The sequence below is a fragment of the Carettochelys insculpta genome, chromosome 29, assembly GCF_033958435.1.
Source record: "Carettochelys insculpta isolate YL-2023 chromosome 29, ASM3395843v1, whole genome shotgun sequence".
NCBI lineage: Eukaryota > Metazoa > Chordata > Testudines > Carettochelyidae > Carettochelys > Carettochelys insculpta.
This window is the reverse complement of record NC_134165.1, coordinates 16,038,844-16,066,677: the sequence shown is the minus strand read 5'-3', so window position 1 is coordinate 16,066,677 and position 27,834 is coordinate 16,038,844. Positions and strand designations below refer to the sequence as shown.

Genomic DNA, 27,834 nt, shown 5'->3' with positions numbered 1-27,834 from the left:
GTTTTCTTCTTTCAAAATAATATGCAAATGAGGTGTCAAATATTCATCTCATTTGCATTTTTGTTTCTCATTTACATACCTCTTTCAAAAGAGGAATGCAAGTGTAGATGCACCCTAAGTGTAATGACAAACAGTGTTTTATCTTTAATTTATTTCAGCTGAATATAACACATGCATCCAGTAACCCTTTACTTTTAAGAGAAATTAAGTACAAAGGGATCTTTAAAATAATACAAGGGCTTGACATATTGATGTTGCAAAGGGAATTTTTGTGGTTATTTTTCAATTCAGTCCAATAGGCTGTAAATCTTAGGGCAGGTCTACGCTGAGGGAGAAAGTCGACTTGAGATACACAACTCCGGCTATGTGAATAGCACAGCTGGAGTCAACTTATCTTAAGCCAAATTTTTGCAGCATCGCCACAGCTGGGAGGCCTCTAATATTAGGATGAATTTTACAGATGTTTTCATGGTAAAGTAAACATATAATTTCAAGTGTCCTTCCTTAACTTCACCCTACAGTATTTAGCATGATCATTATGTGCACTATTTTGACCAACTGTGTATTCATGACTTTTAGTAACCCACCTGAATGGTCGAAGAATGTGGAGTAAGTAGTATTTCTTGTATCTTTCTCTTTTTAAATAATTTCAAAGTTTTTTTTTTCCTGAGTTCTTGCAGAATTTTGTTTCATTTCTTCAGTAAGCCAGCTCTTGCTCCCATTTAAGTCAGCGGGAGTAGAACAAAGGTTTTTATGACCTTTTGGTATGTTAAGGCTAATGTATTTGAAATGGATTTCCTCATTGCCCTTATCAGAGATTTGTTTTCAACCTCCCTTTTTACAGGTACACATTCACTGGTATTTATACATTTGAATCACTTGTGAAAATTATTGCAAGAGGTTTCTGCATAGATGGTTTTACTTTCCTTCGGGATCCATGGAACTGGTTAGATTTCAGTGTCATCATGATGGCGTAAGTTACATTTTCAAGTTTCTTGTATCAGCAGTTCTATGTGTGTACGTGAAATGTGGGAGGAGGTCGAACCTTAGTGTGAGACAGGTACACAGGAAAGAAGTAAAGCTGAGGAAATCTTCAAGTGATCCCGAAAAAGAGCAAAGTCTAGACTCTGGCTCTTATTTTCAGGGCAGCCCCGAAATAAAGACACAGAGCTAAAGGCAACTGCACTGAAATTAGTGGAGCTGCACATGCTTACAACAAAAGGTTTGACTTGGATGTATTTTGGGCATATCACAGCTTTCTGAATATGCACTCATGACAGTAGTGCCCAAACTTTTCTGGTCATGCCCTTGCCCCCTGACCAGAAATGTGGCTTGTTTGCATCCCTATTTTCATCCACACTACACAGCCAAGGATTCCTCAGTAGAGATGCTTCAGCTGCAGGCTGAGATGGCAGCACAACAGGGGATGAGGGAGCAGCTGGGACTAGAAGTGGGGCTGCCCTGGGGGTGGAAAAGGAGCAAGTGTGGAACTGGGGTGGAGTGAGTTCTGTCTGGTCTCGGAGCTGGGCTGAGGGCAGAGCAGGGCTGGGGAGTCTTCCCACCCTGTGTCCCCTGGGGCATGGCCCAGGACCTGTCTTGCACCAATGCAAATGTTCCACTGCACCTTTTTGGGCCTATGATGAAGTACAATTTTGTAGTTAGTGTCCAGCATTCTAGCTTTGTCCTTTTGCCAGAGTGTTGACCTGTTCTGTTGAGCTGATCATGGGAGTGGGAACTAGGAATTCCTAAACTCTGGCTCCATCACTGATTCCCTCCACAGCTTTGGTCTGTACGTTAAGATTCCTTGGGCTGCATTTGGGATACTTGTGGATTAACAGATAAATGTTAACCTTTTGCCATGCAAGATTCCAAATCCCTTAAAGGGAAGGCTACTCGACAGTATTTTCTTTTGTCTAGCTAATTCTTCTCCCCTTTTGCTGAGGCAATTTATCTTCCAAATCTAATAAGCAGTGAAGCGCCCAGATGTCTTACAGCATGTAGACTGTTAAATTAATTTTCCTAATTAGAGATGAATTCTAAACTTTTGGTGCCCTGTACAATATAAGAATGTGTTTCACCCCAGTACCAAGCATTGTGGGCTTACGTCTGGCATACCATGCAATCACCTTATTGTCAGTAGGGTTGTACTGCTGTCATATAAGAAGAACTTATCCAAAATTTACCAAGACCTTTGGATCATTTAAATCCACTTACAAGGCTTAAGTGACGTCTAGCAAGTTCCTCTGCAAACTGGTGAATTTGACCTGTAGCACCTGGAAAGCTAAGAAATGCCAGGGATTCTGGGAGCCAGGATTCTTTGGATTCTACTCTTGGCGTTGATACTGACTGACCTGTGATCTTGGATCAAGTCATTTAACATCTGTCTCCCTAATCTGGAATTCTGTAAGACTGGCATAATACTTACTTGTGCCTCAGAGAGTTGGCAGAGTTTCCTGAATTAATGTCTGTGAGGCACTTAAATGTTGTATAACTACAAATGATGATGATGGTGATGATGATTAAAACCAGGGAGGAAAGGGAAGTAGCTATGATGGACAACACGCCCATTGAAATGAGGAAACAGTCATTCCAAAAATGCACCTGATTTCTCTTGCAGTGTAATTTTTTAAATTGTTTTGCAGAGGTCCATAGAGTATCCAAACATTAGACTCAAACTGGGGAATGCTCAAAGAACAAAGCATACAGCTGGGCTAGCTGGCCTGTGTTCTTGAGACATTTTTAAACTGGTTTTGGCTTTGTATCCCTCTTTGTCTCTCTCAATGCCAGTTCTAAAGAATTTTAATTAGTCTGTTTCCTACAAACAATTATATTAAAAGAAAGGTGACCCCAACGGTGCCATTAACTCTGGTTTAATTCTGCAGGTATATAACAGAGTTTGTAAACCTAGGCAATGTTTCAGCTCTGCGCACTTTCAGGGTTCTGAGAGCTTTGAAAACTATTTCTGTAATTCCAGGTAAGGCGGCCTCCGGTTGGTGTTAGCTGTTGGGTACAGGCCCCTGTGAGTGATGTATTGCTTTGTCTGTAGTTGTTGTTTTTTGGTGTGTGTTTTGTCATTGTGTTTTTTGTGTGTGACCTCCCTCATTGCAGATATGTCACAGAGTTTGTGGACCTTGGAAATGTCTCAGCATTGAGAACTTTCAGAGTTCTCCGAGCTTTGAAAACTATTTCTGTTATTCCAGGTGAGAAATCTTTTAAGCATTAAGGTTGATCTTGTGTATGTCTCTTTCTCTTTTCTGCCTCCTTCTCCTACTACTTACTTTTCAATAATGGCCCTGCGCTATTTTTGATTGACTTTGCAGTCTGTATAAATTGGCAGTGGTTTAACAAAATAACGTAAGAGGTATTAAAGGAATACTGATAAGTGTTTACCATCCTCTTGTATCCATGCCTATCAATATCTAACCTCTGTGTCAAAAGCCTGAGGTATAATTCAAAACAAACAAAGGACCGGCTACTGCCATCCTTACTCAGGATGAGCAGTGCTTTGCTCCAGGAGTCATCCAGTTCACTTCTGGAGTTATACTAATGAGGAATAGTATCAGAGAGGTAGCCATGTTAGTCTGTAGCTTCAGGAACAACAAGAAGTCTTGTGGCACCTTATAGACTAACAGATATTTTGGAGCATAAGTTTTCGTGGGCAAAGACCCGCTTCATCAGATGCGGAATGTTTATAAAATAAAGAACCACTTCTTCAGGGAGAGTTGTGAGCCCTGCTGTGTCAGGGCATATACAGAGCTTTAGCTTTTAGCCAGTCATGAAAACTAGATCTCTGGAATCACCTAGACCGGGGTGGCCAACCAGTTCAGAGAGTAAGAGCCAAAATAGCTGTGGATAGAATGCAAAAAGAGAGACACACACATTTATTTGTATCTATAGATAGGTAGATAAAAATAAATATATAATTGTACAATGTCCTCCTTCTTCCCACAGAGCCAGGCACTCCCAGCCCCCCCCCCAATCCACTCTCCTTCCCCTCCCACAGAGCCAGGCTCTTCCTGCTCTACCCCAATATCCGGTTCTCACTGGAGCCACTGCTGCCACAGCCATGTGCTTCTCCCTCCAGCACTGGGGAGCGTGCACAGAGTGGCAGTGAGCAGTCCAGGTACGCAGCTGTGAGTAAGAGCCACATTTCATTGAGCGAAGAGCCACGAGTTGGCCACCCCTTACCTAGCTCATCCTCTACACCAGGCGTGTCCAACCCACGGCCCGCAGGCTGCATGCGGCCCTGGACAGCTCGTAATGCGGCCCCACAAGATCGTAAACTTTTAACATTATTATGTGATTTGTATACATTAACTATATTATATATTTTATATGCGGCCCAAGACAATTCCTCTTCACTCAATGCGGCCCAGGCAAGCCAAAAGGTTGGACACCCATGCTCTACACCCTGCAGCCAATGCAGGACTGTCTTCAGCAATACGACATCTAGCACTTTGTCTAGTCTGTTTTTTAAAGTGCCAGGAAATGGAGCTTCCTTCACTGTGACTGTCTGTCTTAGTGGTTAAAGCACATGATGAGGCACTGGGAGCTCTTGAGTTTCGTTCACTATGTATCTAATTTGCGTGGCCTTTATTTTTTGAGTGCATGAATTTTAGAAACCCATTAGAGCCTGATTTTCAGAGGTGCTGAGCAAGTACATTTTCCAGGGACTTCCTGCTAGAGTTTTGGGTGATCACCACATCTGAAATTGGGAACCTAAAATCAGAAGTGACTTGGAAGAGTTTTGGTCTTAATCACCTTTGTTTTTCTTTTGATCTGGAAAATGAGTGAGAGATTTGCTCACTTGCCTCATGGCAGTTAGGTTTAATGACTTGATAGTGCTTTGGGGCTGAGAATTATTGAGTGGGTTTTTTTGTTTTTGTGATGATGTACTGTGGGAATATTTCTGAAGGCTTTAAGTACGCTGAAAGTATAGATTGCTTTGTAGCATAACTTGGTCTGTTCCAGGGTTCAGTGGAGGGGTGATGTAAATTTGCTACCTCAGGTTGTGTGTTTCTATTAATGTCAAGCACAACCTACCACTTTTTTTCCATCTTTCCTCAAAGTAGCTCTGATATGTAATAAGCGATAGTGCTCTCTTTACTTACAGAGCAAATGCTATCTAACAGCGCCATGGTGTCCAAAACCAACATCCTGCTATTTTCTCAGGGTGCTATTGCACGTACCTTTGCACAAAAATGACAACAACAAAAAACCCACAACCAACAACAACACACCACACAACAAAAAACAAAACACCACTACCAATTACTTGTGTTCTAGAAGGCAGATATTCTTTTTCTCCCTCAAGTAGTCTTGAATGTCACAAAGCTTGAACAGCCGAAACTAAATCTGTTCTACTGAGCCTTGCATTTATATTGCATGATGTAATATCCTAGCCTATGCTTGGGTCCTGCATGTGTAATTCAACTTGCTTCACAATGTCTGATGTGTGATTGAGTTCTGGATGGGTCAAATATGCTTTGGTCAATGTTTGTACCATTCATTTCCCTCTCCAGTTTCCCTGTTTGTGAAGTCACTTTTCAGAAGGTATCCAAGAAAATGAGCTTTAGAAACATGGATAAGGCTCCATAAGTCATGTCACATGCTGGCACTTCTATAGCTGAAACAGACAAAAGGCTTTGGGAGGATGTTAGGGGTCAGTGGATTTGATAGTTCTTGAAAATGCATAAATAACATGACTTTTTGTTTTAAAAAAAACAAAAAACAGGCAGTCCTGTGGCAACTTTGAGACTATCCAAGTTTAGTAGGTCATGAGGCTTCATGGATATAAACAATTTCATCGCATGAAATAGATTTTGTCCATGAAAGCTCATGACCTAATAAATGTGTTACTGTTTCAGGTGCAACAGGACTAGTTTTTGGTTCTAAAGTTACAGACTAACATGGCTATCCCGCTGTAACTTTCTCTTGTAAACTTCATGCTAGTTTCTTTTTTCAGTTCCAAGACACAGAAGGGTTTGAAAATCAACCCAGATCTCAGAAACCTATAGGACCTCAGGTTCATTTCTGTATGACAAAAGCATCCCAGAACAAAACTTCTAAGTTTGTAGTCAGTACAGCCATTTGGGAAAGTGTTTTGGGGTTTGGGTTTTTTGCATTCCTGCCATGAAAATTTATTTTAAAAAATTCATCAAAGTCTTTTTTGAGGGGACTTGTGGAAAAAGCAAAGCTTTTCCAGTTTTCAGCCAACAGATGTTTATGGAGAAAAAAATCCTGTTTTGTTGATTTTGATGAAAGGTCAAAAAGGTTTTTGGCAAAGGGTATGATGAGAGTTCTTCCTCCAGTCTCCTTTAACCTCAGAGTCTCATCCTGCCATTTTTTCTGCAGTATAAACAGGATGCCATAAACTTGGGTCACCAGATTGACCAGTCTGGTTCCTAGAACTATGTGGGACAAGAATGTCACAACATTGATTTCCATGCATAGTGCTGATGATGTCTTATGGGCCTCTCCTACTGAGACACTATGGAATAGCTGCTCAGATTTTCCTGCTTTGCTGTGACATGAACCAGGGTTACAACAGGTGGCATAAATTGTGGAGATGCACAAAATAGTGAAAAGGGCTGCTGCGTGGCCACAACTCAGTTATGTTTGTTGCATCTGAGTCAAATAAGTGTCTTGGGCTACGTCTACACTAGCTCACATCTTTGAAATGGCCATGCAAATGGCCATTTTGAAGATTACTAATGAGGCGCTGAAATGCATATTCAGTGCCTCATTAGCATGCCACTGGCCACGGCTCTTCGAAATTGCTGCTTTTCACTGCCACACAGCTCATCCAGACAGGGGTCCTTTTTGAAAGGACCCCAGTAACTTCGAAATCCCCCTTAAAAGAATAAGGGGATTCAAAGTTCCTGGGGTCATTTTGAAAAGGACCCATCTGGACAAGCTGCATGTCAGCGAAAAGCGGCAATTTTGAAGAGCCGCGGCCAGTGGCATGCTAATTAGGTGCTGAATATGCATTTCGGCGCCTTATTAGTAATCTTCAAAATGGCCATTTGCATGGCTATTTCGAAGATTTGGGCTAGTGTACACATGGTCTTGAATTGGTTACAATAAACACAGTTGCATCTGGAGTATAGCACCCAGTGTAGCTATAGGTTCCAGACATGTAGTGCTGGATGGTGCTGAGAGTTCACACTGGTTCCAGCCAGTTGATCAGAAAGGACAAGCTTGCAGTTAAGGCACTCAGCTGCGATTCAGGAAATCTGCATCCAGTTTCCCACTCTCACAGGCTCTGATGTAATGCTAGACAAGTTGTTTAATCTTTGTGCCTCATTTCTCAGCTGTTTGATGAGCATATTCAGTCCTCGTTTGTCTTGTCCATTTAGATTGCAAACTCTTTTGGGCAGGGTAGTAGACACAGCACCTCATCTACTGGGGCTTCACTCTCACCTGGTATATGCCACTACTGGTAACACATGGAATAACTGATACATAACTCTGAGATACAGTAAACTATGTCATCCTAGAATCTGGCCATTCAGCAGATTGTCATGACAGCACATCCAAAAGAGAGACATTTGAAAATAAAGGGATGTCAAAGAAACACTTTTTGTTGTCACTGGAAATTTTTCTCTAGAGCATTTTCTATCCTGGAATGTACCATGCACAAAAGCAACTGCAACTTGCTTTCCCTGAAGGTGGACACAAACATACTTGGCTTCATAAATCTTTCGGTCTGGTTGCATTATTTAGCACAGATCTGCAGAAGGGCCCTCTAAATTTGTGTGGTCCAGAAGAGTACCGGAGGAAGGAGTGGATCTCATGACTCAGCTCTGGCCCCCTTGGAGTTTAATGGTTTGAAATCATATGAGGCAAGGTGATTTTAAGATGAGATGGAAACATCCTTGTTGCTTAAAGGGCGCCAGAGCTGAGAGGAGCAAGGTGCAGTTTGTGAGGCTTTTCCCTGCTAAAGGCAATGAACAAGCATTTCTGAACTAAGAGGTCTTATTGCTTAAATTTTTCATGTGAGTTCCCAACTGGTGACTGGAACAAGTTGGTTCTGGCAGGTGAAGCACTGTGCCCACAGAATAGGAGTGGCAGGGTCTGTGTTAGTTTTCTCATAAGTTTTTGGACCAACTTGCATGATCTCTGTCCTAGAGGCCCAGTTCTGCACAGCTCATTTAATCTTGTGGCTCCCTGCTTAGACAGTTATGGTGCCCATCAGTGAAACTCACCATGCTTGTTTCACCAGAAGACAGTTGTCAAACATCAATGAGATGATAAAAATGCTATGTGATCTTTAGAAGCCAGAAGTGGCAGGAGGCTTTGGTTTTACGCTGCATCCAAAAGGCTGCATCTCCAGGAGCACCCATTTCAGTCACGAGTTAAGTAGTGATACCAATGGGAAGAATCCCCAGTGAATGAGCAACAGTTCCCATAGCAATCTGGTTTTCTGAAGAGGTCTCCTATCCAATTACTGACCTAGCCTGAGGTTGCAGTACAAGTTGGCTTCACTTTGCCTAGAAATTTAAAATTAAAAATCTCCGCATCTAATCTTGTTTCACAGAGAGAAAGCCATGCTAGTCTATATACTATCAAAAAGACTGGCATGGCTTTCTCTCTGTTACTATTCAACATGCAAGGCACTACATTTAGCCGCTTGTTTCACACGTTTTTGCTGATTGCAGCATTTTGTGGCAGGTGCAGAAGGCTGCATTTTATTGCTCTGAAAATTTAGTGCCATTTATTCAGATTTTAAGGCCATGAAGGAAGTGTTATAATAACCTAGTCTGACTTCATACCTAATGCAGCCCATAGGATTTCACCCAGTAAAGTAGCCAGTGGGAGCTGAAACTAGGCATTTAGCGGAGACTGCAACAACTCTGTGCTTGGCCACTCCTGTAATTTTTCATGTCGACCACGTGGTTGAAGACGTAGATGAACTTTAGCTCCTTCTGACCTGATTGTAGGAATGAACCACTCCAGACTTAGTGTGTTCTCAAGAACCATCACATCAGACACAAATGTAGTTTAGGTGCGAGCATCCCGCAATGCATACAATGAGGTGGATCAAAAGCAGCAATGAGATGGATCAAAAGCAGCCAGCTAATTCTCTCCAAAGAGAGAATGTTTGGAAATACATGAATAGGTGCATGTAATCTCTTTGCAGAGAACAATGACTGTGTGCAAAGACTTCCAGTGTGGGCCAAGATGAGATTCCATTAGAATCAACAGGAGTCTCTTGATGGACTTCTGAGGGTGTTGGATGTAGCTGCTGATAACCTAGGTGAGTCTGACGGCTGACACAACAGAAGACTAGTGTGGTAATTTGAGCCAGAAGTCTGGGTCTGATCCTATCCCAGTTGAAATGTTGGCTGCTGGGATTGTTGCACATGTTCTCTACTTTAGAACTGCAGCCTATAGTCATTCATAGGAGGGGCTGCTTGGCTACTAGGTTATTTATAGAGGCTGGCGGTGATCTGAGGCAGCATCTGAAGCCTGGGATGAATGCTTGGGCTTAATAAGGCTAATATTTCTAGACTTTTGAAACGTAAGTGCTCTGAGGAGATAGGTAGAATGGTGACAAGAGAGAAGTTAATATCAATTACAATTGCAAGGAAGCACTAAGGGATGTGGTGATGTTTGTGAGGCAGGAGATGGAAATCCATGTATGGTCTGCAAGTAACAGTCTATCAAAAGTGCTCACAACTAGCAGGAGGTTATGGGAGCAACGTATTCCTAAAGCACAACATTTAATGATGCATTAAATGCCTCTTCTGAGTATGAATTAAAAGTATAAACTATTGTTGTGGCTGATGGGAAAAGCACTTTAGTAAATATGTTAAAATGAAGGATCCCAGTCTCTTAGGAGTCTCTCTTACCAGCTCCCGAAAAGGTTAGGTGGGGATTTCTTTTGAGAAGCTGCATACAATTCACTTATCTGGACAGAAATGGCTGTGTCTACACTACAGCCATCCTTCAAAAAAAAGTTTTCCAGAAGAGCTCTTCCCCCAAAAAAGTCTTTTGAAAGCCCGTGTCTATGCATAAAAAAGCGGATTGAAAGATCGATCCGCTCTTGAGTTAGTGTCCACACACCCCTGCTCTTTCGAAAAGACGGGCCAAAAAGTCTCATGCCATGAGGACCGGTCTTTCAAAAGAGAGGCCCATGGAACGTCTACACAAGCTTTTTTTTTTTTTGAAAGACTCTTTTGGAAAAAGGCACTCTTCCTTATCTGGGAGAGGAAGAGGGCTGCAGGAAAAGGGGCTGTGGTCTTTCGATTTCCGATCAAAAGAGCACATTTTGTGTGTAGTTGCTCCATGGATTTTTTTTTTCTTTTTGAAAAAGGCTGGCTTTTCCTAAAAAAAGTGCAAGTGTAGATGCATCCAGAGTGAATAAAGGTAAATTATGTTTTTGATCTGGAAAAATATTTTGGAGGATGAATCTGGTAGATGGTTCAAGAATATGCAGGAGTACTAAGGGCTTAGATAACTTTCCCATGGAATAGTGGGCAGTCCAGGCCACTTCTACTGGTGGGACACTAGATTAAATCTACCTGGTATGGCAAATATTTTGTCAGACATGTCATCGCTTGTCCTGGAAAGGGTATAGGGACATCTTTGCTATATTCTTATGGGAAGGCTTACTAGCCTGGACACACAATCTACTTGCCCAGCTCTGACCTGTTGATGAGAGACTAATAATATTTTGGTTTTTGTTTGTCAAAGACCAAATGTTAGTTGCTGCGTTTGTAGAATTCTGCAAGGCCTGATAGGATTGGATTTGCCTATGTAGAAGAAGTGAGACAAAACAAAGGGAGTAATTTAATTTGTAACAGCATTCATGAATGCTATCGGTGCTCTTTATAGTGTGAAAAAGGGGTGGAGGGCCAAGCAAGAATTTCTAGCTGAAACTGATATATTATCGCAGCAGAAATATTTGATGTTCTTTGATGTGTCTCATGGAGGTGAGGGATTAGAGCACAAGGAAAAGAAGAGGGATTTTATCTTGAGCTCAATTACTTGGTTTTGTCGTGATGAAAATATTGGCAGGATGGCTTTTGTTTTAAACTACAGAAGTGCTGCTTGACTTTGTGGAGCTTGGCAGTTTTGGGGGGGAAAATCCCTTTTGGCTTTTGTAAATGGAGCAAGATTAAGTTGGGAGGGGGGAGGCATCACAGGATTATTTTTAGAGTCACTTATGATCACCCTTAAAAATTCCATCTGAAGCACATGCATAGCAAAACATTTGGCTGTCTTTTACCTCATTCATGCTATAAATGCAGGACAGTCTTTCTGGACATTGTAGATGTTTGTTTTTAAGGATATTTAGCCCTGGTTTTGTTCTGCATGCCAAATTCCTATTCACTTATGTGTTCTGCACATTTCATATAGGTCAGAATGGAAAGTGTTATCCTGCTTTCTGTGCTCGTGCAAATTGTCCATTGAGTTGAAGGAAGGTGCCTATGCGCCTCAGACTGAACTTGGAAGATCCCTTCTTAGAACTTTTATTCCTTGCCTGAAACGTGTACTGTCTTTAGTATTTGACCACGTGCATAAACTGCCTGTGCAGCTTTGGCCCCAAGTTTATAGAGTCCCAAAGAGGCAGTTTATGCGGAAGAAAGTCTTATCATTTTTCAGTGGCAGCTTCTTGGTCCAGATTGAAAGAGTAAAGGCCATTCTAAAATGGGAAGTGGCGCAGGTTTAACTAAATGGAGGTGTGTGTTTTAAACTAGTTTAAACAATTCCATTGTGCATGTGGACAGTCTGGTATCTTTTTAAAGCCTGGCTTATATTTGTGTAGCTATTCACCATATGAGCCATGGTTAAACCTAGGTAACTGTCCACATAGGGGTTTGCATCAGCTTAACTAAATTTGGTTTCACACCTATTTTAACTTTGTGTAATGTTTGTGTATAGACAAGCCTTAATATTCATCCCAGAGGCTCCTAAATTTGTGCTGGTGCTGGAGAACAGAGATTTTTGAATGGTGACCTTTCACTATTTTAATTTGTCTTAAGACAGTGGGCCAGATTTATTCCTGGTCCTACACTAAAATCAGTGGAGTTACACCATTACACCAGAGATTAGTTTGGCTCAGCTCCTCCTTCGCCCCAGTATTGTTTTCTGTAATCACCATACTATGGGGGGAAATCTGAACAGATGCACTGCTCTTGTGCAGGTTCTATTTTCAAAGGACCTGGCTGTCTTTAAGCAATGATCTTTAGCCACTCTCTGTTACAGATGGAATGTGCAATATATTGTCTGTGTGATGATTATATGGAAGTGATTTCTAGTCCTGTTTTCTCTCTGCAGGCTTGAAGACGATTGTGGGTGCCCTAATTCAATCTGTGAAGAAGCTGTCAGATGTAATGATTTTGACAGTGTTTTGCCTCAGTGTCTTTGCTTTAATTGGCCTGCAGCTGTTTATGGGCAATTTGAGAAACAAGTGTGTAATATGGCCAATTGACCTCAATGAGACCTTCCTAGAGAATGGCACCAGGGGGTTTGACTGGGAAGAATACACCAACAATGTCTGTAGGTATTTTTATCAATGTTCCCCTAAAGCTTGTTTCTTTCTTACATGACTAAATGTTGTCTGCAAGATTTTCTAAATGACTTTAGATTTGAGTGCACAGTTTCAGCCACCAGAAAGGTCCTGGTTTCTCAGTATTTTCTGGAAGTTGGATCTCTTTAGAGGATGTTTCTTGTTTGTCCAGCCCAGAGTGAATTTTGTGCCTCCCAACCCTACAAAAAAAATTTTTACACACCATTCTACTTCGTTTTAAACGTGGCATTTATAAAAGCTACTTTCTTGCCTCAGTGATTCCTTCTCCTTGGTTGTGTCTTATCAAGGTAGCATATAGCTCTGGTTCAGAGACCGCTATAGAGGTTGAGACAGTGGCTGACATATTCAGTTCTTAGATCCTGGTTCTATAGCAAGGAAGTGCTCCTCATCAGGGCATGGAGTACAGTAAGCTGCTCTCTAGCCTCCACTGAGCTGTACATTTTTTTAAATTAAGCCTCAGCTGATCCCCACTTTCCCATTGTATCTATGTCCAGCATCTCTTTCACCTGCCATTCTTGCACCCTTGCTTCCTGTCTCTTAGAGATTTATCTTTGTGTATTGATCAGCCGTGATTTAGGAAGAGCCGAAGCATTTGGAAAAGATGCGTACAAAGAGACCTTATAAATGGAGCATGCTGAATTATTTGTAATTACTAGCTTAGTTGGAAAGCGAGGCCTGTTTTCCTTACCTTTCCTTTCCTACTTATTTGTGATTTGCAGTTCTAACAGTTCATGCAAATTAATTTCACCTGGGGGCATATGATTATACTCTGTTCTTGGTGTGCAACTGGCTGCCTGCATTACCTGGTATCGGTTCTTCATCCTGAATATTTGACTTTTATAAAATTGGGTTAATGAATCCTGAATATTTGTGTTTGTGTCCAAATGACAAATAGATACAGATCCCAGCACAAAGAACAGGTTGTTCCCCAAACTTTAACAAGACCAGAAATTTGTCCACAATAAAAACAAGGTATAATGGTGAAAGAGCAGCCCCTAGGAAATATTTGTAAACACCTTCAGCTCTGCAGGGAAGGGCATTGATCTAACTTTTGGCAACCCAAAATGCATGGTAGTAGAGAATCGGGATCAAACTGTGCAACTTCCCTTGCTTCCTCACTCTTTGAGTTCAGTGTGTCAGCAATTCATTTATATTTGCACTCAAGCAGTTGCATTAAGTTTAAGGAAAGAACCTGAATGATTGCTCTGTTAAGTCCATTCAGTATGTAGTGTGCACACTTTTTTTTTTTTTAACTTTTTTTCAGCAAACTTTTACACAGTCCCTGGGGCCATTGATCCTTTGCTCTGTGGTAACAGCTCAGATGCAGGGTGAGTGTTGGATTTTATTAAAAGTAAAGAATTTCTGTCATCTTCAGTGGCTTTCCTAGAGCTCAGTGGTGCAAAGGCTTTGAGGTGGTTCCATGGAACCTGTTCTCCTTTCTTTCATTGAAATGCTCCTCCCCACCTTAGTAACTGTCTCTCTACTCTTCATGTGTCATGCCTAACACTGGTTATTCTTGTTGACCTGCAGGACTAAAGTGCCACACAAGCAAAAATATAATTTCTATTTTAAAAAGACAAATTATTTGTGTGGTTTATTTTGCAGCCCCTTAAAATTAAGCAGTTGATATGTATCGAGTGTTTCAGGCTCAACTTTCCCAGTTCACTAGCATATGGGTCTCAGTCATACTAAGACGGGATTTTCAAGAGAGATTTTGGAAATTAGAAGCAACTGTTCTCATTGCTTCTCAATGAGACTTGTCTTCCTAAATCATTTAAGGTTTTGGGTGCTGAACTGCTGCTAAAGATATAACCCTTGGACACTTGAAATCCACTCCTAAGTGCCCTGCTACGCAGCTGTTTGAAAATCCCGTCTCTGATCTTTTGTATTCTTGTTTAATTAGCTGAAAAGTAACTAATTAAATCTGTGTAATGCATTCTGTAAGTACAGATAGTGGTATTTCCAATAACAATTGTAAATGAATTCTGTTTAGTCAAAAATTTACAGTTACTGGTTTATTTGGACACAATAGAAAACTTGATTGGTATAGAAGAGAACAAGAAAATGAATTTATTGGGTCCCTGAATTTCAGCACCAGACCTGTTTAATCAGTCAGTTAATCCAGAGTCCTGAAAGGCTCTGATTGGCTGAGAATGAGATCTAGAGCTTTTTCCACTTTTAGATTTCTGGTTCCAATCCAGCATTGGGCATCGGTAACTGTTCTTCCCTTTTGATGGCCATTCATTGATAAATATGAAGTAAGTTGGTGGTTCTCATTCCAGATGCCAATGGTTAGGGCCATGTCATATCACCTACCATGACCACAGTTTGTACGAGCTGGCCTGCATCAGAGTCAAGGATTGAGGGCTGATCCAAAGCCTGCTGACAAACAGAGAAAAACTCTCATTGGCTCAAGAGGGGACTTTGGTTTAGGTTACCAGTGGAAATGAACCTTGTAACAGGCTCTTACCCCTGGAATTAACTCCTGTTTGGTCAGGCAGTATGACTGTTTGTTCTCTGGATAAAGGCTTTTGTCTCCAGTTTGTCAGTTGCTCTCTTTTTGCCAACTACTTTGTGCATGTGAAAGTAAAACGCACACAAAATATTGCATTTTGCAGTTGTGAAAGTCCTCGCCAATTTTGGCAACATGCGCCTTGTTAATTTGTCCTTATGGCTGCTATGGCATTGCTACCCTGAAACCACTTTCATCTTTTCTGCAGCCAATGTCCAGAGGGTTACACATGCATGAAAGCAGGAAGGAATCCAAACTATGGCTACACAAGCTTTGACACTTTCAGCTGGGCTTTCCTAGCATTATTTCGCCTTATGACTCAGGATTTCTGGGAAAATTTGTATCAATTAGTAAGTAAATGAAATGCTTCTCTTTTGCTTCCAGTGTTTTGTTGTCTGTAATTTCATACACATTTGTGAGAGGATGTGGAATTTTTTAGGGGTCTGAGGAAGCACCTGCAAATGTATGCATGTGTGACTTTGGAGAAGTTACTTGAAGGAGGGGAGGAATGTCTCTTGCATTCTGGACTCTTTTCAGCCTGAAGGCTATTCTCTTTTGTTAAATCTTGTAACTAAGATTCAGTGGTAAATGCTGCAAAATTGTTACACTGTATGCTGCACACCTCAGCTTTGCTGACACAATCTTGCAGCATAACACAGGGCATCCAGGTGCTTTGAAGGGCAAAGTATATCCATGTTGTCTAAGACCAGTTCAGACTTCTGTAGCAAGTTGGCATCTTGCTGAGCTATAATTTTTTCGAAAGAATCTCTGTGCTCAGCACTGAGTTCCATAGTGTAATTCTGAATCTCTTAGCTTCTATCCTTTGGTCAGATTTCCAGCCTTTATTCCTGCCTGACATAGCATCATGCTTGTTCTTAAAGGAGGAAGAAGAATCATTTCACTGCTTGAGCCAGAGGTTGTCAGGTGTATTGTGTGTTGTAATTTTTTGCAGTGGTTTCTGCTAAGAAATTAGATAATTTGTACATATGGCACTGATGTATTTTTCTTTAGAACCATCGGCTTTAGGAGAAATGTGATTGTCTGTCTGCAGTACAGACCCGAGCAGCCAGTTTCTTCTGTATCCAAGTGATAGGGAAATTACTTTCTTTTTCAGACATTGCGAGCAGCAGGGAAAACATACATGATATTCTTTGTCCTGGTTATCTTTGTGGGGTCATTCTATCTTGTCAACCTGATCTTGGCTGTGGTAGCCATGGCTTATGAAGAGCAGAACCAGGCCACACTGGAGGAAGCAGAGCAAAAGGAAGCAGAATTCAAAGCCATGTTGGAACAGCTGAAAAGGCAGCAGGAAGAAGCACAGGCTGGTTATAGTTTTGCTTTATATTTTTTGGGGGGTTGCTATAATTATTCTCTGGACCATTCATTACTGAGCAAAGTCATGTTATGTAATTCTTAAAAGTCCTGGGCTGGGTGGTGGTCTGGGCCTCACTGCCCTTTCGTGGATGGAATTAGAATCTCTAACCTTGTGTTACTGTGGTCAACATACAGCTAATGTTTTTATGGAGTTTCTCATTTAGCTAAAGGGGCAGGGGCCTGCATTTTTACAGCAAGAAAACCTGGGTTCTATCTCTGCCGTCTCTCTGACAATCCAGGTGTATAGCACAGGGGTAACCATGAACTTCTTAGAAAGCATGAGATCTGTTGTATTTGCTTTGCACACTAATAAAGGATCTTTCACAAGAAAATGTTTGAGCACTTCTCGGTTCTAGCTGAACCATGCAAGGCAGATAAGTATTTCTCCTCATTTGAGAGAGGACTAAATGGAAGGACAAAGAGCTGGAGTTATTTGAACCCAGGGGAGGGTGCATCAATTTCTGGACCCCAGTCCTGTGCTCCAAGCATTTGCACAAAATCCCCATTTTGAGGCGGGAGCAGAAATTAGGAGTCTGGTGTCCTGAGCCCCTGCACTAAGCATTAGACCACACAGCTTCCCAAAACAGGGAAGAGAGAAGAGGATTCCTGGCTCAGTTCCAATGCTGTAACCATTCTACTCCACTTGCTCTGCCTGTGAGAGATGATGTTTTTTTTATCTGACCTACTCCCTTTCCCCTCAGGCTGCTGCAATGGTCACTTCGGCAGGGACTGTCTCAGAAGATGCTGTGGAGGATGGTGGCAGGGGGAGGGTGTCTCAGAGCTCTTCTGAGATTTCCAAGCTCAGTTCTAAGAGTGACAAGGAGCGGCGGAATAGGAGAAAGAAACGGAAGCAGAAAGAGCTGTTGGAAGGAGAGGAGAAGGGTGACAATGAGAAGGTGTTCAAGTCTGAATCAGAGGATGGAATGAGGAGAAAGGCTTTTCGGCTGCCAGACAACAGGCTGGGAAGGAAGTTTTCCATCATGAACCAGGTAATTATCCTTCTCTTTGTTAAGAGTCACATTTCCTGTGTCAGGGCCTCATGCAGTACCCTTTGCAATTCCTTTTAAATTGTGCTGGATCAAGAAGAAACATAGGGCCCAATCCTGTAGTACTTGCTTACACAGCAAGTGCAAAGAGTATGAGTGTTCCTGTGAGCATAGTGGAGATCAGGAGTAATTCTGAGGTCAAGGCATTAGACAGGTGACTGTCAATCGGACTTGTGCGCATATGCACCAGTTTGGTTTTGAAAATGGAATTAAGGCTCCCAGGTCACTTAGATGCCTTTGAAAAATTTACACAACATGCGTGTGTTCTGTCATTTTTTTCATAACATGTTCTTTATATAGTAGATGTGCTGGATTGAGGGCCAAGGGGAGTGACGTCTTCCCTGGAGCCCAGCACAAAGGTATCAACTGGGGATGCCTGCTACTACAGAACCATGTGTATGTGGTTCTGTCTGGGTTTCAGCAGCCCCCTGTGGGGGAGTGCATTCTGCACAGCTTGTTCATTCTTTGGCCTCTCTGCTGAGCTGGCTCCTAAGGATCTCGCTGTCATTGTTTGCATCAGTATTACACCAGCACCTGTTGGCCTGGGTCATGCTGAGCACTGAACAGACTAGACGTGGTTTATGGAATACAGGTAATTACCCTTTAGGAACAGTAGTAAGCCCATTTGCACAAGCAGACTATTACATCAACGTGTCTAGTGTGGCTGGATGGTCCCAGATTTAGGAATGAGAGTGGTCTTTTCTCTGTACCATTCACACCATCACTGTTCTTTCTCTTCTCCTTCCTAGTCCCTTCTCAGCATCCCAGGCTCCCCATTCCTCTCCCGACACAACAGCAAAAGCAGCATCTTCAGCTTTAAAGGACGCTTCCGTGATCCAGGCTCAGAGAATGAGTTTGCTGACGATGAGCACAGCACAGTGGAAGAGAGTGAAGGCAGGCGAGACTCTCTTTTCATCCCCATCCGTGGCCGGGACCGGAGGAGCAGCTATAGTGGCTATAGTGGCTACAGCCAGGGCAGCCGGTCCTCACGGATCTTCCCCAGCATCCGCCGGAATGTGAAAAGGAACAGCACAGTGGACTGTAATGGCGTGGTGTCCCTCATTGGTGGTCCAGCATCCAATAGGCCCGTGGGACGCCTTCTGCCAGAGGTGAAAATAGATAAGGCAGCTACCGATGACAGTGTAAGGAAGTCAATGAGTAGATAGTCTAGGCATGGCGGTCTGCCCTTTCTGCTTTCCTGTATGCGGCCCTCCAAGCCACATGGACACCCTGATGGAATGGAAATTGGTTTGTCTAACCACAGACTCTATAGTCTGTATTAGATTCAAAGACTGCCATGCTTCAGCTATCCCCTTCCCTCCTTCTTGAAGTAACTTACTGACCCATATCCTCCTCCTGGCTTCCTGGGGGTAGGGGAGGGGAATTGACCAAGGTTTGCTGGAAAGTTTCCCCACAGCTAAAGAATGTTACTTGAGAATTTACAGGGAAATATAAAAGAGGAGAAATTTTTTAAATTCCACCAAATTTAAAAGAAAAATCTTTTATGGAGGTATAATGTTAAAAACAAATTTAATGAGGGCAGATAATTTAATTTTCAAGGCCACGATCCTCCAGTCAGGCCTGGTTGGAACAAACTCCTACCCACTGAAATTCACAGAATTCCTTTGGGATGTAAGTGAAGCAACTGTCGGGAGTCACCTTCCTGCATGGGGGATCAGTTTGCAGAATTGGGGTCATAGAAGTGAAGGAATCGGAGAGTGTGAGAGACCAGTTTCAAACAAAGACTCATTCAGGTGACAGAAGTGGCAACACTGGGGAAGACCTGACATATGAGAACGGGAATTCAAGAGAAATAAGAGACTTAAAAGGGAACACTGTCAAGAGTTTTAGGATCAGAACACAGGTATTAGTCCTTTTTTTATAATGTATATTATAAAACCTTTTAAAACGTCATGTTTTAATGAAATTAAGAAAATACTTTCAATGAAAACAGTTTCATTTTAGATGAAAACTTTCCCAGCATGGCATTAGTGCATGAGAAACAGGAGGTGAAATTAACTATAAAGAAAGGGAGACTCAGACCAGTCACGTTTCACTGCCGAAGTTGAATGAAGTGCAGAAAATGAAACAATCAGTTTAGATAGGTGGAAACTAAACATCACTTAATTTTTAAAATCCTTCCATTGTAGTAATTTCATACTTTTCTGTGAAATCCTATAGTATTTACCAGGGACAACTTCATGATAGAATTTTAAAATCAGCCAATGGAACCTTAGCACATAATATCATTATCACGTCCCAAACCTGTACTGATTTTTGAGTGTGTATTTCTGCAGTTACATGCACTGCTGCACGTTAGTTTGGCTCAGTTTGCCAAATCAAGATCTTTTAAATTGTGTATGTTGTTCACAATAATATCTGTGGAACCATATTTGTTTAAACTCCCTCAAATTCTACAGGACTTTTTCCACCAGGGAAATTTTTAATGCAATAGAAGAAATGATTTTGCTGTGTAATATTTTTAATACCTGATTTTTCTCTTGACAGTGACCTTTTAGAACAAAAGGGTTGAATGAACTCCAGTCTAAAATTCATTTAAAATGTGCCAACAGAAGAATTGAGCCTAGAAATCAGGAGAGAGGCTGTACTATCATGTGCCAGTTAGAAGGGATTATTTGGCCCTGGATAAGAAGAAAGTGTGCAAGATCATTTGTGAGCTGTCTAAAACAATAGCTTGTTGGGGAAAATCCAGCTACTTTCTGTAAATTCTAAGCAGTTTTTAAATTGTTTTAATTTTTGCAACCTAAATATCCACCCTTTAGTCCTTGATTCATCCTTGAGACTTTATTGACCCTTCCTTAATTACGTTAATCTTTAGTTACTACCTTCTTCCCTATTTAGCATGTTAATGTATGGTTTGAATATTTTGTTCTCTAACACAGCATGGAAATATTAGAAATCGTAATTAGCACGTTGCATGCATGAAAGATACATATAATAAAACAGTCTGTGCCTCAAAGAGTTTACAGCCCAATAGAGGGGGCAGACAGAAGCGGTAGAAGGGAGAGATTATTTTCAACTCATTACCAGACTCTGTGGCAGAATTGGGAACTGAACCAAGATTTTTGTTGTAGTCTGTACATTAGCTACAAGCCTATCCCTCCTCCTGTTGATTTATATTAGACTTCTTGTAGTGCATAAATTGCCAAATTTTTAAAACTCTTCTTTTGGTTGGTTTTAAATATGCAAGTCGTCTACATTAAGAATGCGCAGGAAATGGTAAGCTTCCAGTAACCACATTTTAAAGCGCCGCAAACTATTGCTGCAGCCAGAGGAAGCTCTATCCAGAGTATTACACAAGATGAAAGCATAAGGCTCTTGAATAAGGAATGATACCAATATGAAAAAAATAAAAAACCCTGTATTGTTTTCTCCTTTGAATTCATGTGCTGTATGCATAGTTTCAGAGAGATCAAGAGTCTGTTCTAATTAAACGTGAATTTTGCAGGGTACTACCGAGGTGGAAATTAAAAAGAAACTTACTGGGTCTCTCTTGGTTTCAATGGATCAATTGAATGCATCCTATGGAAGAAAGGATCGAACGAACAGTATAATGACTGTTATAACTAATACACTTGTAGAAGGTATGCACAATGCCATATAATTTAGTATGTACATATGTGTTTGTGTGTTTACTGCTCCCTTGTGGCTGTCTTGGAAAAGCTAAACAGCCTCTATGGCCGGAAGTTAGAAGGGGGTTCCCTTTTGGCTGATGTATTATGGAGTTGAAGGTGGTGGGTTTGATCCCTGCAAACCAATTTGATTCATTCAGCAATTCTGCCTCTAGTTTGACTCATGCAGCAATGTGTGTTACTGTTGTGTTAATATAACATCTGAAGGGTTGTGGTTCTTTTCCCCCCTTGTTTGGATTTACATGGTAAGTTTCAAACCCCTCCCCTCAGCTGAACCGTCAGTATTTCGGATGGGAGATGTGTGGACTTGGAGTGCTGCCTGGCTTCTGCCATCAGGATTACAGGTCACCCTGGTTCTGTAAGAAAAGTCGAAACTGCGAGCAAGAAAGTGCTGAGCATTCTGCCCATCTGTATTCATTGCTCTTTAGAGCAATGCGGCGCACAGCTATTACCACACCACCATGTCTGTCGCAATAAAGAGATTGGTGGAAAGACATTAAAGGAGGGAACCTGGCCAATAAAACTGTAGGCAGTCATGGAGAAGTGGGTTTTGTGCTGGGTTTAGCAGAGATGAAACCACAACAGCCAGAGGTTGGTGGTTGGAGCAGAGGGAGGCAAATGAATTTCTCTGCTGATCTGTTGTGAACCCACCAAAGAATTGATGCATAACTTAAAGGTGATTATTCCCTTGGAGAAATACAGTGCTTAGTTTGTGCCATGGCATGCCAGAGCTGAGCCTTGGCACTTCTAGGCTTGAAAGGTCATACCCTTGGTATCTCATTGATTACAAATTAAGCAGTTGAGAAACTCATACTTATGCATTTTATTTGCACCTAAATCTGCATCTCTTCAAGCAATCATCCTTTCAGGTTGGCAGAGGGAGCAGGAAAGGGAAGACAACTGGTGAATGTTCTGGGTTCCACTAGCAATGTGCAGAAGGAAAACTGTAGTTGTCGCTCAGTCCAAATGTGTAGGTGTCTGCACATAGAAGGAATGGAAAGTCTCCTTTGCCTGAGGCCCAAGGAGAGATCTGAACAACATTGAGATCTTGGCTTTGTCAGCTGTGAGGAGAAAGCAGTCTTTTTGTGACACGTATGCTGAAATAAACAGTAAATAGAGATGAGCAAATGACTGCGATTTTGAAATATGTTATGCGGGAGTCTGTAAGAGTTTGAGAATGACAGGCATTGGTGGGGGGAATTCTCTGATTCCTACAGGATCCTGTAATAGTATATATGGAAAAATATACCCTTTGAAAGTAAAGCAAAGTTTTGTGTAGTTTCCCTCCTGCGCCAGCTCCTACAAATCCAGTGCTGTGGTTCTTGTATTCGTTTTTTAAACTTTCAGAAAACGAAGGCGCACGCATTCTTGGGAGCCAAAAGACAAATTGGAGTGGGGGAAATCCACCAAAGCATCCTTCCCTTCCCAATCAAAAATACAACCACCAGCTTGGATAAAATAACTGGAGGCCAAAGAACAAGAAAAAAGCAACCTATGTTTCCAGGAGAAACTTAAAAAATCTTAAATAACTAAACCCACTTAACCCATACTGGCTTTCTCTAAATGGACAAAATTTTATTTTAATCAGCTGATGGCTGATTAAATACTTTTGCAGCAATGTGTCATGAACCACCTTACTTTAGGCCTTGTGTTTAAAATTTAAATTGGCTTAAAAACTGGCTCAAAACATGAAGTAAAGGCTCTTGATTTGATTTCTTCAGGCTTGTACCAATTTATCCCAAACTGATTCTTTGTTGCAGTAAGCTACATTGATATAAGCTAGGTTTTAAACTGAACTGAATGTGTTCACACCATTGTATTGCATGATTTAAAATGACATCTTTAGTAAAACTAGTGCAAATTTGAGTACACACAAGGTCTGTGTGCTTACTGTGTGAAGTGCAGCAGATGGAGTTCTGTCAATTGCAAGGGTTGTTCACTCCCAGCCTAAATCCAGAGGTTGGGCTCTTGGGTAAAACAGTGATGAGATCCATTATTATTGTAATTTTGTGTTATGAAATCAGCTAAAGGCCACAGCTCCATAGTATTGGGCACGATACAAACATCTGCACCAAAGAGCTCAACACAAAATATAAACAGAGACACAAGATGGATTCAACCCAGCCAAGGGGAGCAGTGAGTTGCTGTGGCACTATGTCAACAGATTAAGACAGATCTAGGAGGACATGACCTGACTGCTATTTTGTTTTGTAACTGCAGAGTTAGAAGAGTCCCAAAGGAAGTGTCCTCCCTGTTGGTACAAATTTGCCAACACCTTCCTGATCTGGGAGTGCCATCCATATTGGATCAAGCTGAAGGAAATAGTGAACATGATTGTCATGGATCCCTTTGTCGACCTGGCCATTACCATCTGCATTGTTCTGAACACTTTGTTCATGGCAATGGAACACCATCCCATGACCCCTGAGTTTCAAGATGTTCTGACCGTAGGAAATCTGGTAAGCACGCTTTGGGAAAACATGGTATGGGGTACAGAGCTGATTGAATTCTGAGGCTTCGTGTTAATGGTGTCCAGCAGATTTGGTTTTACAATAATAAAAAAATAACAAATAATAGTAAGAGTAAATGAACCAGCTGTCAGTAGTGTCCCGCTACTTTCATGAACACCAATCTTTGCAAATCCCTAGGCATCAGGGCACTGCCTGGAAATAGTACAGATGGGGGCTGACCAAGTGTCACTCAGGTTAATGGAAGTCTTTCACACTGGCGTTGGTGGATGCAGAATAGGGCATACAAACCACTCACTCCATGGTGCCCAACCAGTTCTGAAGCAGTAACCGCTGCAGTGGTTACAGCTTTAGCAAACTAGCCACATTTTTCTGAAAGTATATTTATTATTCAAGCCAACTAGCCACACTCAACCAGCCAAATGGCCACATGCGGCTAACGTGTTGGACACTACAGCACTAGCTGAACTAAAGAAGGAATGCAGGAGGGCTGGACTCCATATTACTGCAAGTGCCGCTGTCCAGGGATCTCTGCCTTGTGCTAGGTGTGAGACCCGTGAAGGGAAGTGGGTCAGCGCGGGTTGCACCAGAGCGGCTACCTGAGTGATGGGAACATGACATTGCACAGGTTGTGCCTTTGAATTCATACAAGCAGCATTGCAGGTCTCCCTTCTTATTTTCAGATGTACATTGATCATCTGAAACCAAACAAAGGAGAAAGTTTGTATGTGTGCGTGTGTGCTCTTTTTGTCTCCACCCCAGGTTTTCACTGGAATTTTCACAGCAGAAATGTTCCTGAAGCTCATAGCCATGGATCCCTACTATTATTTCCAAGAAGGTTGGAACATTTTTGACGGATTTATTGTCTCCCTCAGTTTAATGGAACTGGGTCTAGCAGACGTGGAAGGGCTTTCAGTGCTGCGATCTTTCCGATTGGTATTCCATATTTCTCCCATTTCTTTTTGAAGTTTCCTGTCTTGCAGCTACTAGACAACCTTTTACATAAGTTATTTGGATTAAGAATAGTCCTTGGATCTGTTTTGGATGAGGGTAGGGGGTGGGGAATCCTATGGTTGTGGGTGGTTTTCTCTTAAATGTTTGATTGTGGGTTTTTTCGGGTTTTATTTTGGGTTGTTTTTTTTTGAGTGCTGCTCCCTTTGTGTATTCCACACATGGATGTGCATTTTCATCTTGCACCCAAGTCAAGAAGTTCTAACCAGCAGTATTCATTGATGTGCACCTGCACAATAGCGCTCCTCTTGCTCCTGGCCAAGAGTAAAAAATGGAGTTTTTCGGCCAGTGCATCTCGAGTTCTTCCTTACCACTGCTGGCCCTGAGCTGGAATCCTGAGACCTTAGGTTTCCCCAGCTTTCTATGGAGTCAGCAACTAGATTTGTAAGTAGTTTTTATACTTGTTAGCATAGTTAGTTAGCACAGCTTGTTTTCCCTGGTTGGGGACTCAATCCCTGTGGTTGAGCACTATGCCTAGAAAAACTGCCTCTCGAAAGGACCTCTTGCTCATCCTGTTGACACTTACCAGACCGCCTTTTGACCCTTTGGTGAAATGTTCCATGTGCCACCTGTTCCTGAAAATTGCATTTTAGTGGCTTCATGCAGGAGGGTGAGCCATCGTGGCAGATTTTCACAAGGAAGAGCTCTCTCTTTGCCCACATCCTAAATTGCTGCCCAAGGCGTTTTGTTTTTTAATTCCATTTCAACCAAAGTATTCACTTACTTACCTTTTTCCCAAACTCCCCTGCATCTTCTAAAGAGATGAGACTTCATTGCCTTGAAGTCTGACTTGCCCTAGTCTTCTACTTGCAAAGAATGAAACCTGTTAGGAAGTCACCAAGACTTTTTATTGCCTTAGCAGAAAGACTGCAAGGTCAAGTGCTGTCCTCTCAAAAAATCTGAGTGTTTTCAGGGTGTATTGAATGCTACATGTTTACACGCATCTCTCCTGGCAGTTCCGTAGGTGACTCCACAAGAGCATGGGACTCCTTTACCGCATCCCTGCAGAAGGGCCCAGTACAAGACATATGTAGAGCAGCCACCTGGAGCTCCATCCACATGTTCAACAGACTTTACGCAATAGTGTGGGCCTCTGCTATGGATGAAGCAGTGGGATTTATGGTGCTCAAAGCAGCTTTGCAGTGGGTTCCGGGCACCCATGCACCCCTCTTCCCAGTCTGGGTGTTGCTTGTCAATCACCCACATGTGGAAAACCCGTAGGGACCAGCACTTGAAGAAGAAATGGAGTTTACTTTCTGTAACTGGAAGTTGTATGTGTTGGCTGGTCCCTATTTTCCCCCCTCTGCTTTGGATCCTGTTGGATCTGGACAGGCATTTGCCCCCCCCCTGCCTCTTATCACTTTGGCCAGGAGCACTAGGACCTACTGTGCATGAATTTCCAGTCTCATGTGCACATGTGGGGCTATCCATACGTGGAATACAGGTAGGGCCCTCACATCGCAAAGAACTGCCCAGTACAGTAAGTAAGCGCCGTTTAAAAACAGGTTAGTGAATTTTCATGGGTAAATTCTGCTTCACTCTAAAACAAGACATTTAAAATTTGTTTTTTCTCCTGACTAAAATCCAAATGTAAAGTTTCTTTAAAATGTCAAATCAACCAAATTCTTAGTGTTGATTCATTGCACTGTTTGCTTTAACAGAAAGCTAAGAACTCTTTTCATTTGTTAAATGAACCACTGTCAAAATGGGTAAAAAGTACTTTTGGAATGCCAGACAAAGACAGTATGGGTACACAATAAAAAATAACAATTTTCAGACTAAGCTCTGCAGAGGGAGGCATTTATGGTATAAAAGCTTTAGCTTATATAAGTAATAGGCGCTGGATTTTAGTTTTCATTTTTACTAATTTTCAGTGGTTCTAGCTACGTTAGTGCCTCCTAACATCCTAGAAATACTTTTTATACATTTTATAATCTTGCCTGAATTGTCTCTGTGGAAATTGAAGCAGAAATCAGTTGTTTCATTAACAATTAAATTAATGCACATGTTAAAAAGTTGTCAACATTATGTTTGCCAGTCTTTGTTGTTGTTTGCATCCTATGGTTTACCAACCTGAGTGCAATCATACACCAGATGTTGAGCATGACTAAGACATGGCCTAAGCAAATCAGGAATAGGGAGTGGGACAGGCTATAATTTACAGTATAAATGGGATGCTGCTAATTTAATGGAAAGATCCCTTTTTGTGTGAGATGAGTATTTCTTTCCCCTACAATATTTGTTTCGGATGTGGCAATGGGCTTCATTTTACCGAAGCTTGTTTCCAAGCTGAAACTGACCTCTGGAACCCTTGTTGCTGGAAGACTGTAAATGCACTCAGTGCTATTCATCTGGCGGGGGGAAAGCAGAAGAGCTTGCAATGTAAGGAACTGAAAAAGGTTTGCAGTGCTGAGCACCTTCAGGTCTGACTGAAGTCCGTGTGAGTTGTCATCTGACAAGATCTGGCTGTGAGGGTTTTATACAGCTCTCCTGAGCTAAGGCCTCATGCTGCTTGCAGTTAAATCCATGGGACGGCTCTTACGGGGCTTCACTTAGTGGTGGTTCAGGGCCCAATTTTGCAAGCTGTCCATGCCCGGCTCTTCTGTCAGAGAGGGGGGAGCTCTCCATTAGTGGACAGTAGAGTGGTGGCTGATATTTGTGAGTTATCCTTTGCTGCATCATCCTCTTGCGCTGCCCATCTCCACCACCCACCATTGTACACAGACGACTGGGAATGGATGGGTCCTGAATCTACTGAGCTCTTGCATTGCGTGAGAAATGAGGTAGCTCAGCTGTATGTTGGGAGGGGAACAGTAGCTTCTGAAGGGTCCACTTGAGTCTAAGGTTCTTGACTTGGCATTAAACAAAATAAAAAGTCCACTCTAACCTGGGCCATGTACTGTGTCAGAGGCAGTGTTCAGTTGTCCAGAGCACTACAGACAAACCACCGAACAGCAGTCTTGACCGAGTGTCTGTTATGCTGTAACAAAATGAAGAAATTGGCATGTTAGGGCCTAATTTTCAGGCGTGTTGAGCACCAATAGCTTCCGGAAGCTTGATCTAGTGTTAGGCCAGGTGCTCAAGAACCACTGAAAATTGGGACCCTGGAATAAATATTCAAAAGGGTTGTGGTCCAGCATTGTGCTCTGCTTGCTCAAATAGGGCCAGATTTTTCCAAAGAATTCAGTGCACAGCAGCTTCCACTATGACACTTCAGTTCAGCTTTTGAAAG

At 42.0% G+C, this 27,834-nt stretch overlaps 1 protein-coding gene across 11 annotated transcripts in view; it reads left to right on the top strand.

Moving 5' to 3' along the window:
- The window catches only part of SCN8A (sodium voltage-gated channel alpha subunit 8), a 66,581-nt gene that overhangs the window by 13,218 nt on the left and 25,529 nt on the right, over nt 1-27,834 (top strand). For 3 of the 11 annotated variants that reach the window (XM_074979952.1, XM_074979943.1, XM_074979945.1), the window contains exons 3-14: nt 520-609; nt 845-973; nt 3,109-3,200; nt 12,286-12,507; nt 13,803-13,866; nt 15,259-15,400; nt 16,165-16,371; nt 17,126-17,413; nt 18,220-18,579; nt 20,940-21,075; nt 23,344-23,582; nt 24,354-24,527. In XM_074979952.1, coding sequence (XP_074836053.1) covers nt 520-609; nt 845-973; nt 3,109-3,200; nt 12,286-12,507; nt 13,803-13,866; nt 15,259-15,400; nt 16,165-16,371; nt 17,126-17,413; nt 18,220-18,579; nt 20,940-21,075; nt 23,344-23,582; nt 24,354-24,527 — 2,143 coding nt within the window. Of the gene's footprint in view, nt 1-519; nt 610-844; nt 974-2,882; nt 2,975-3,108; nt 3,201-12,285; nt 12,526-13,802; nt 13,867-15,258; nt 15,401-16,164; nt 16,382-17,125; nt 17,414-18,219; nt 18,613-20,521; nt 20,527-20,939; nt 21,076-23,343; nt 23,583-24,353; nt 24,528-27,834 lie in introns of all 11 variants that reach the window. The other 8 variants (XM_074979953.1, XM_074979944.1, XM_074979946.1 and 5 more) reach the window with 6 other exon arrangements.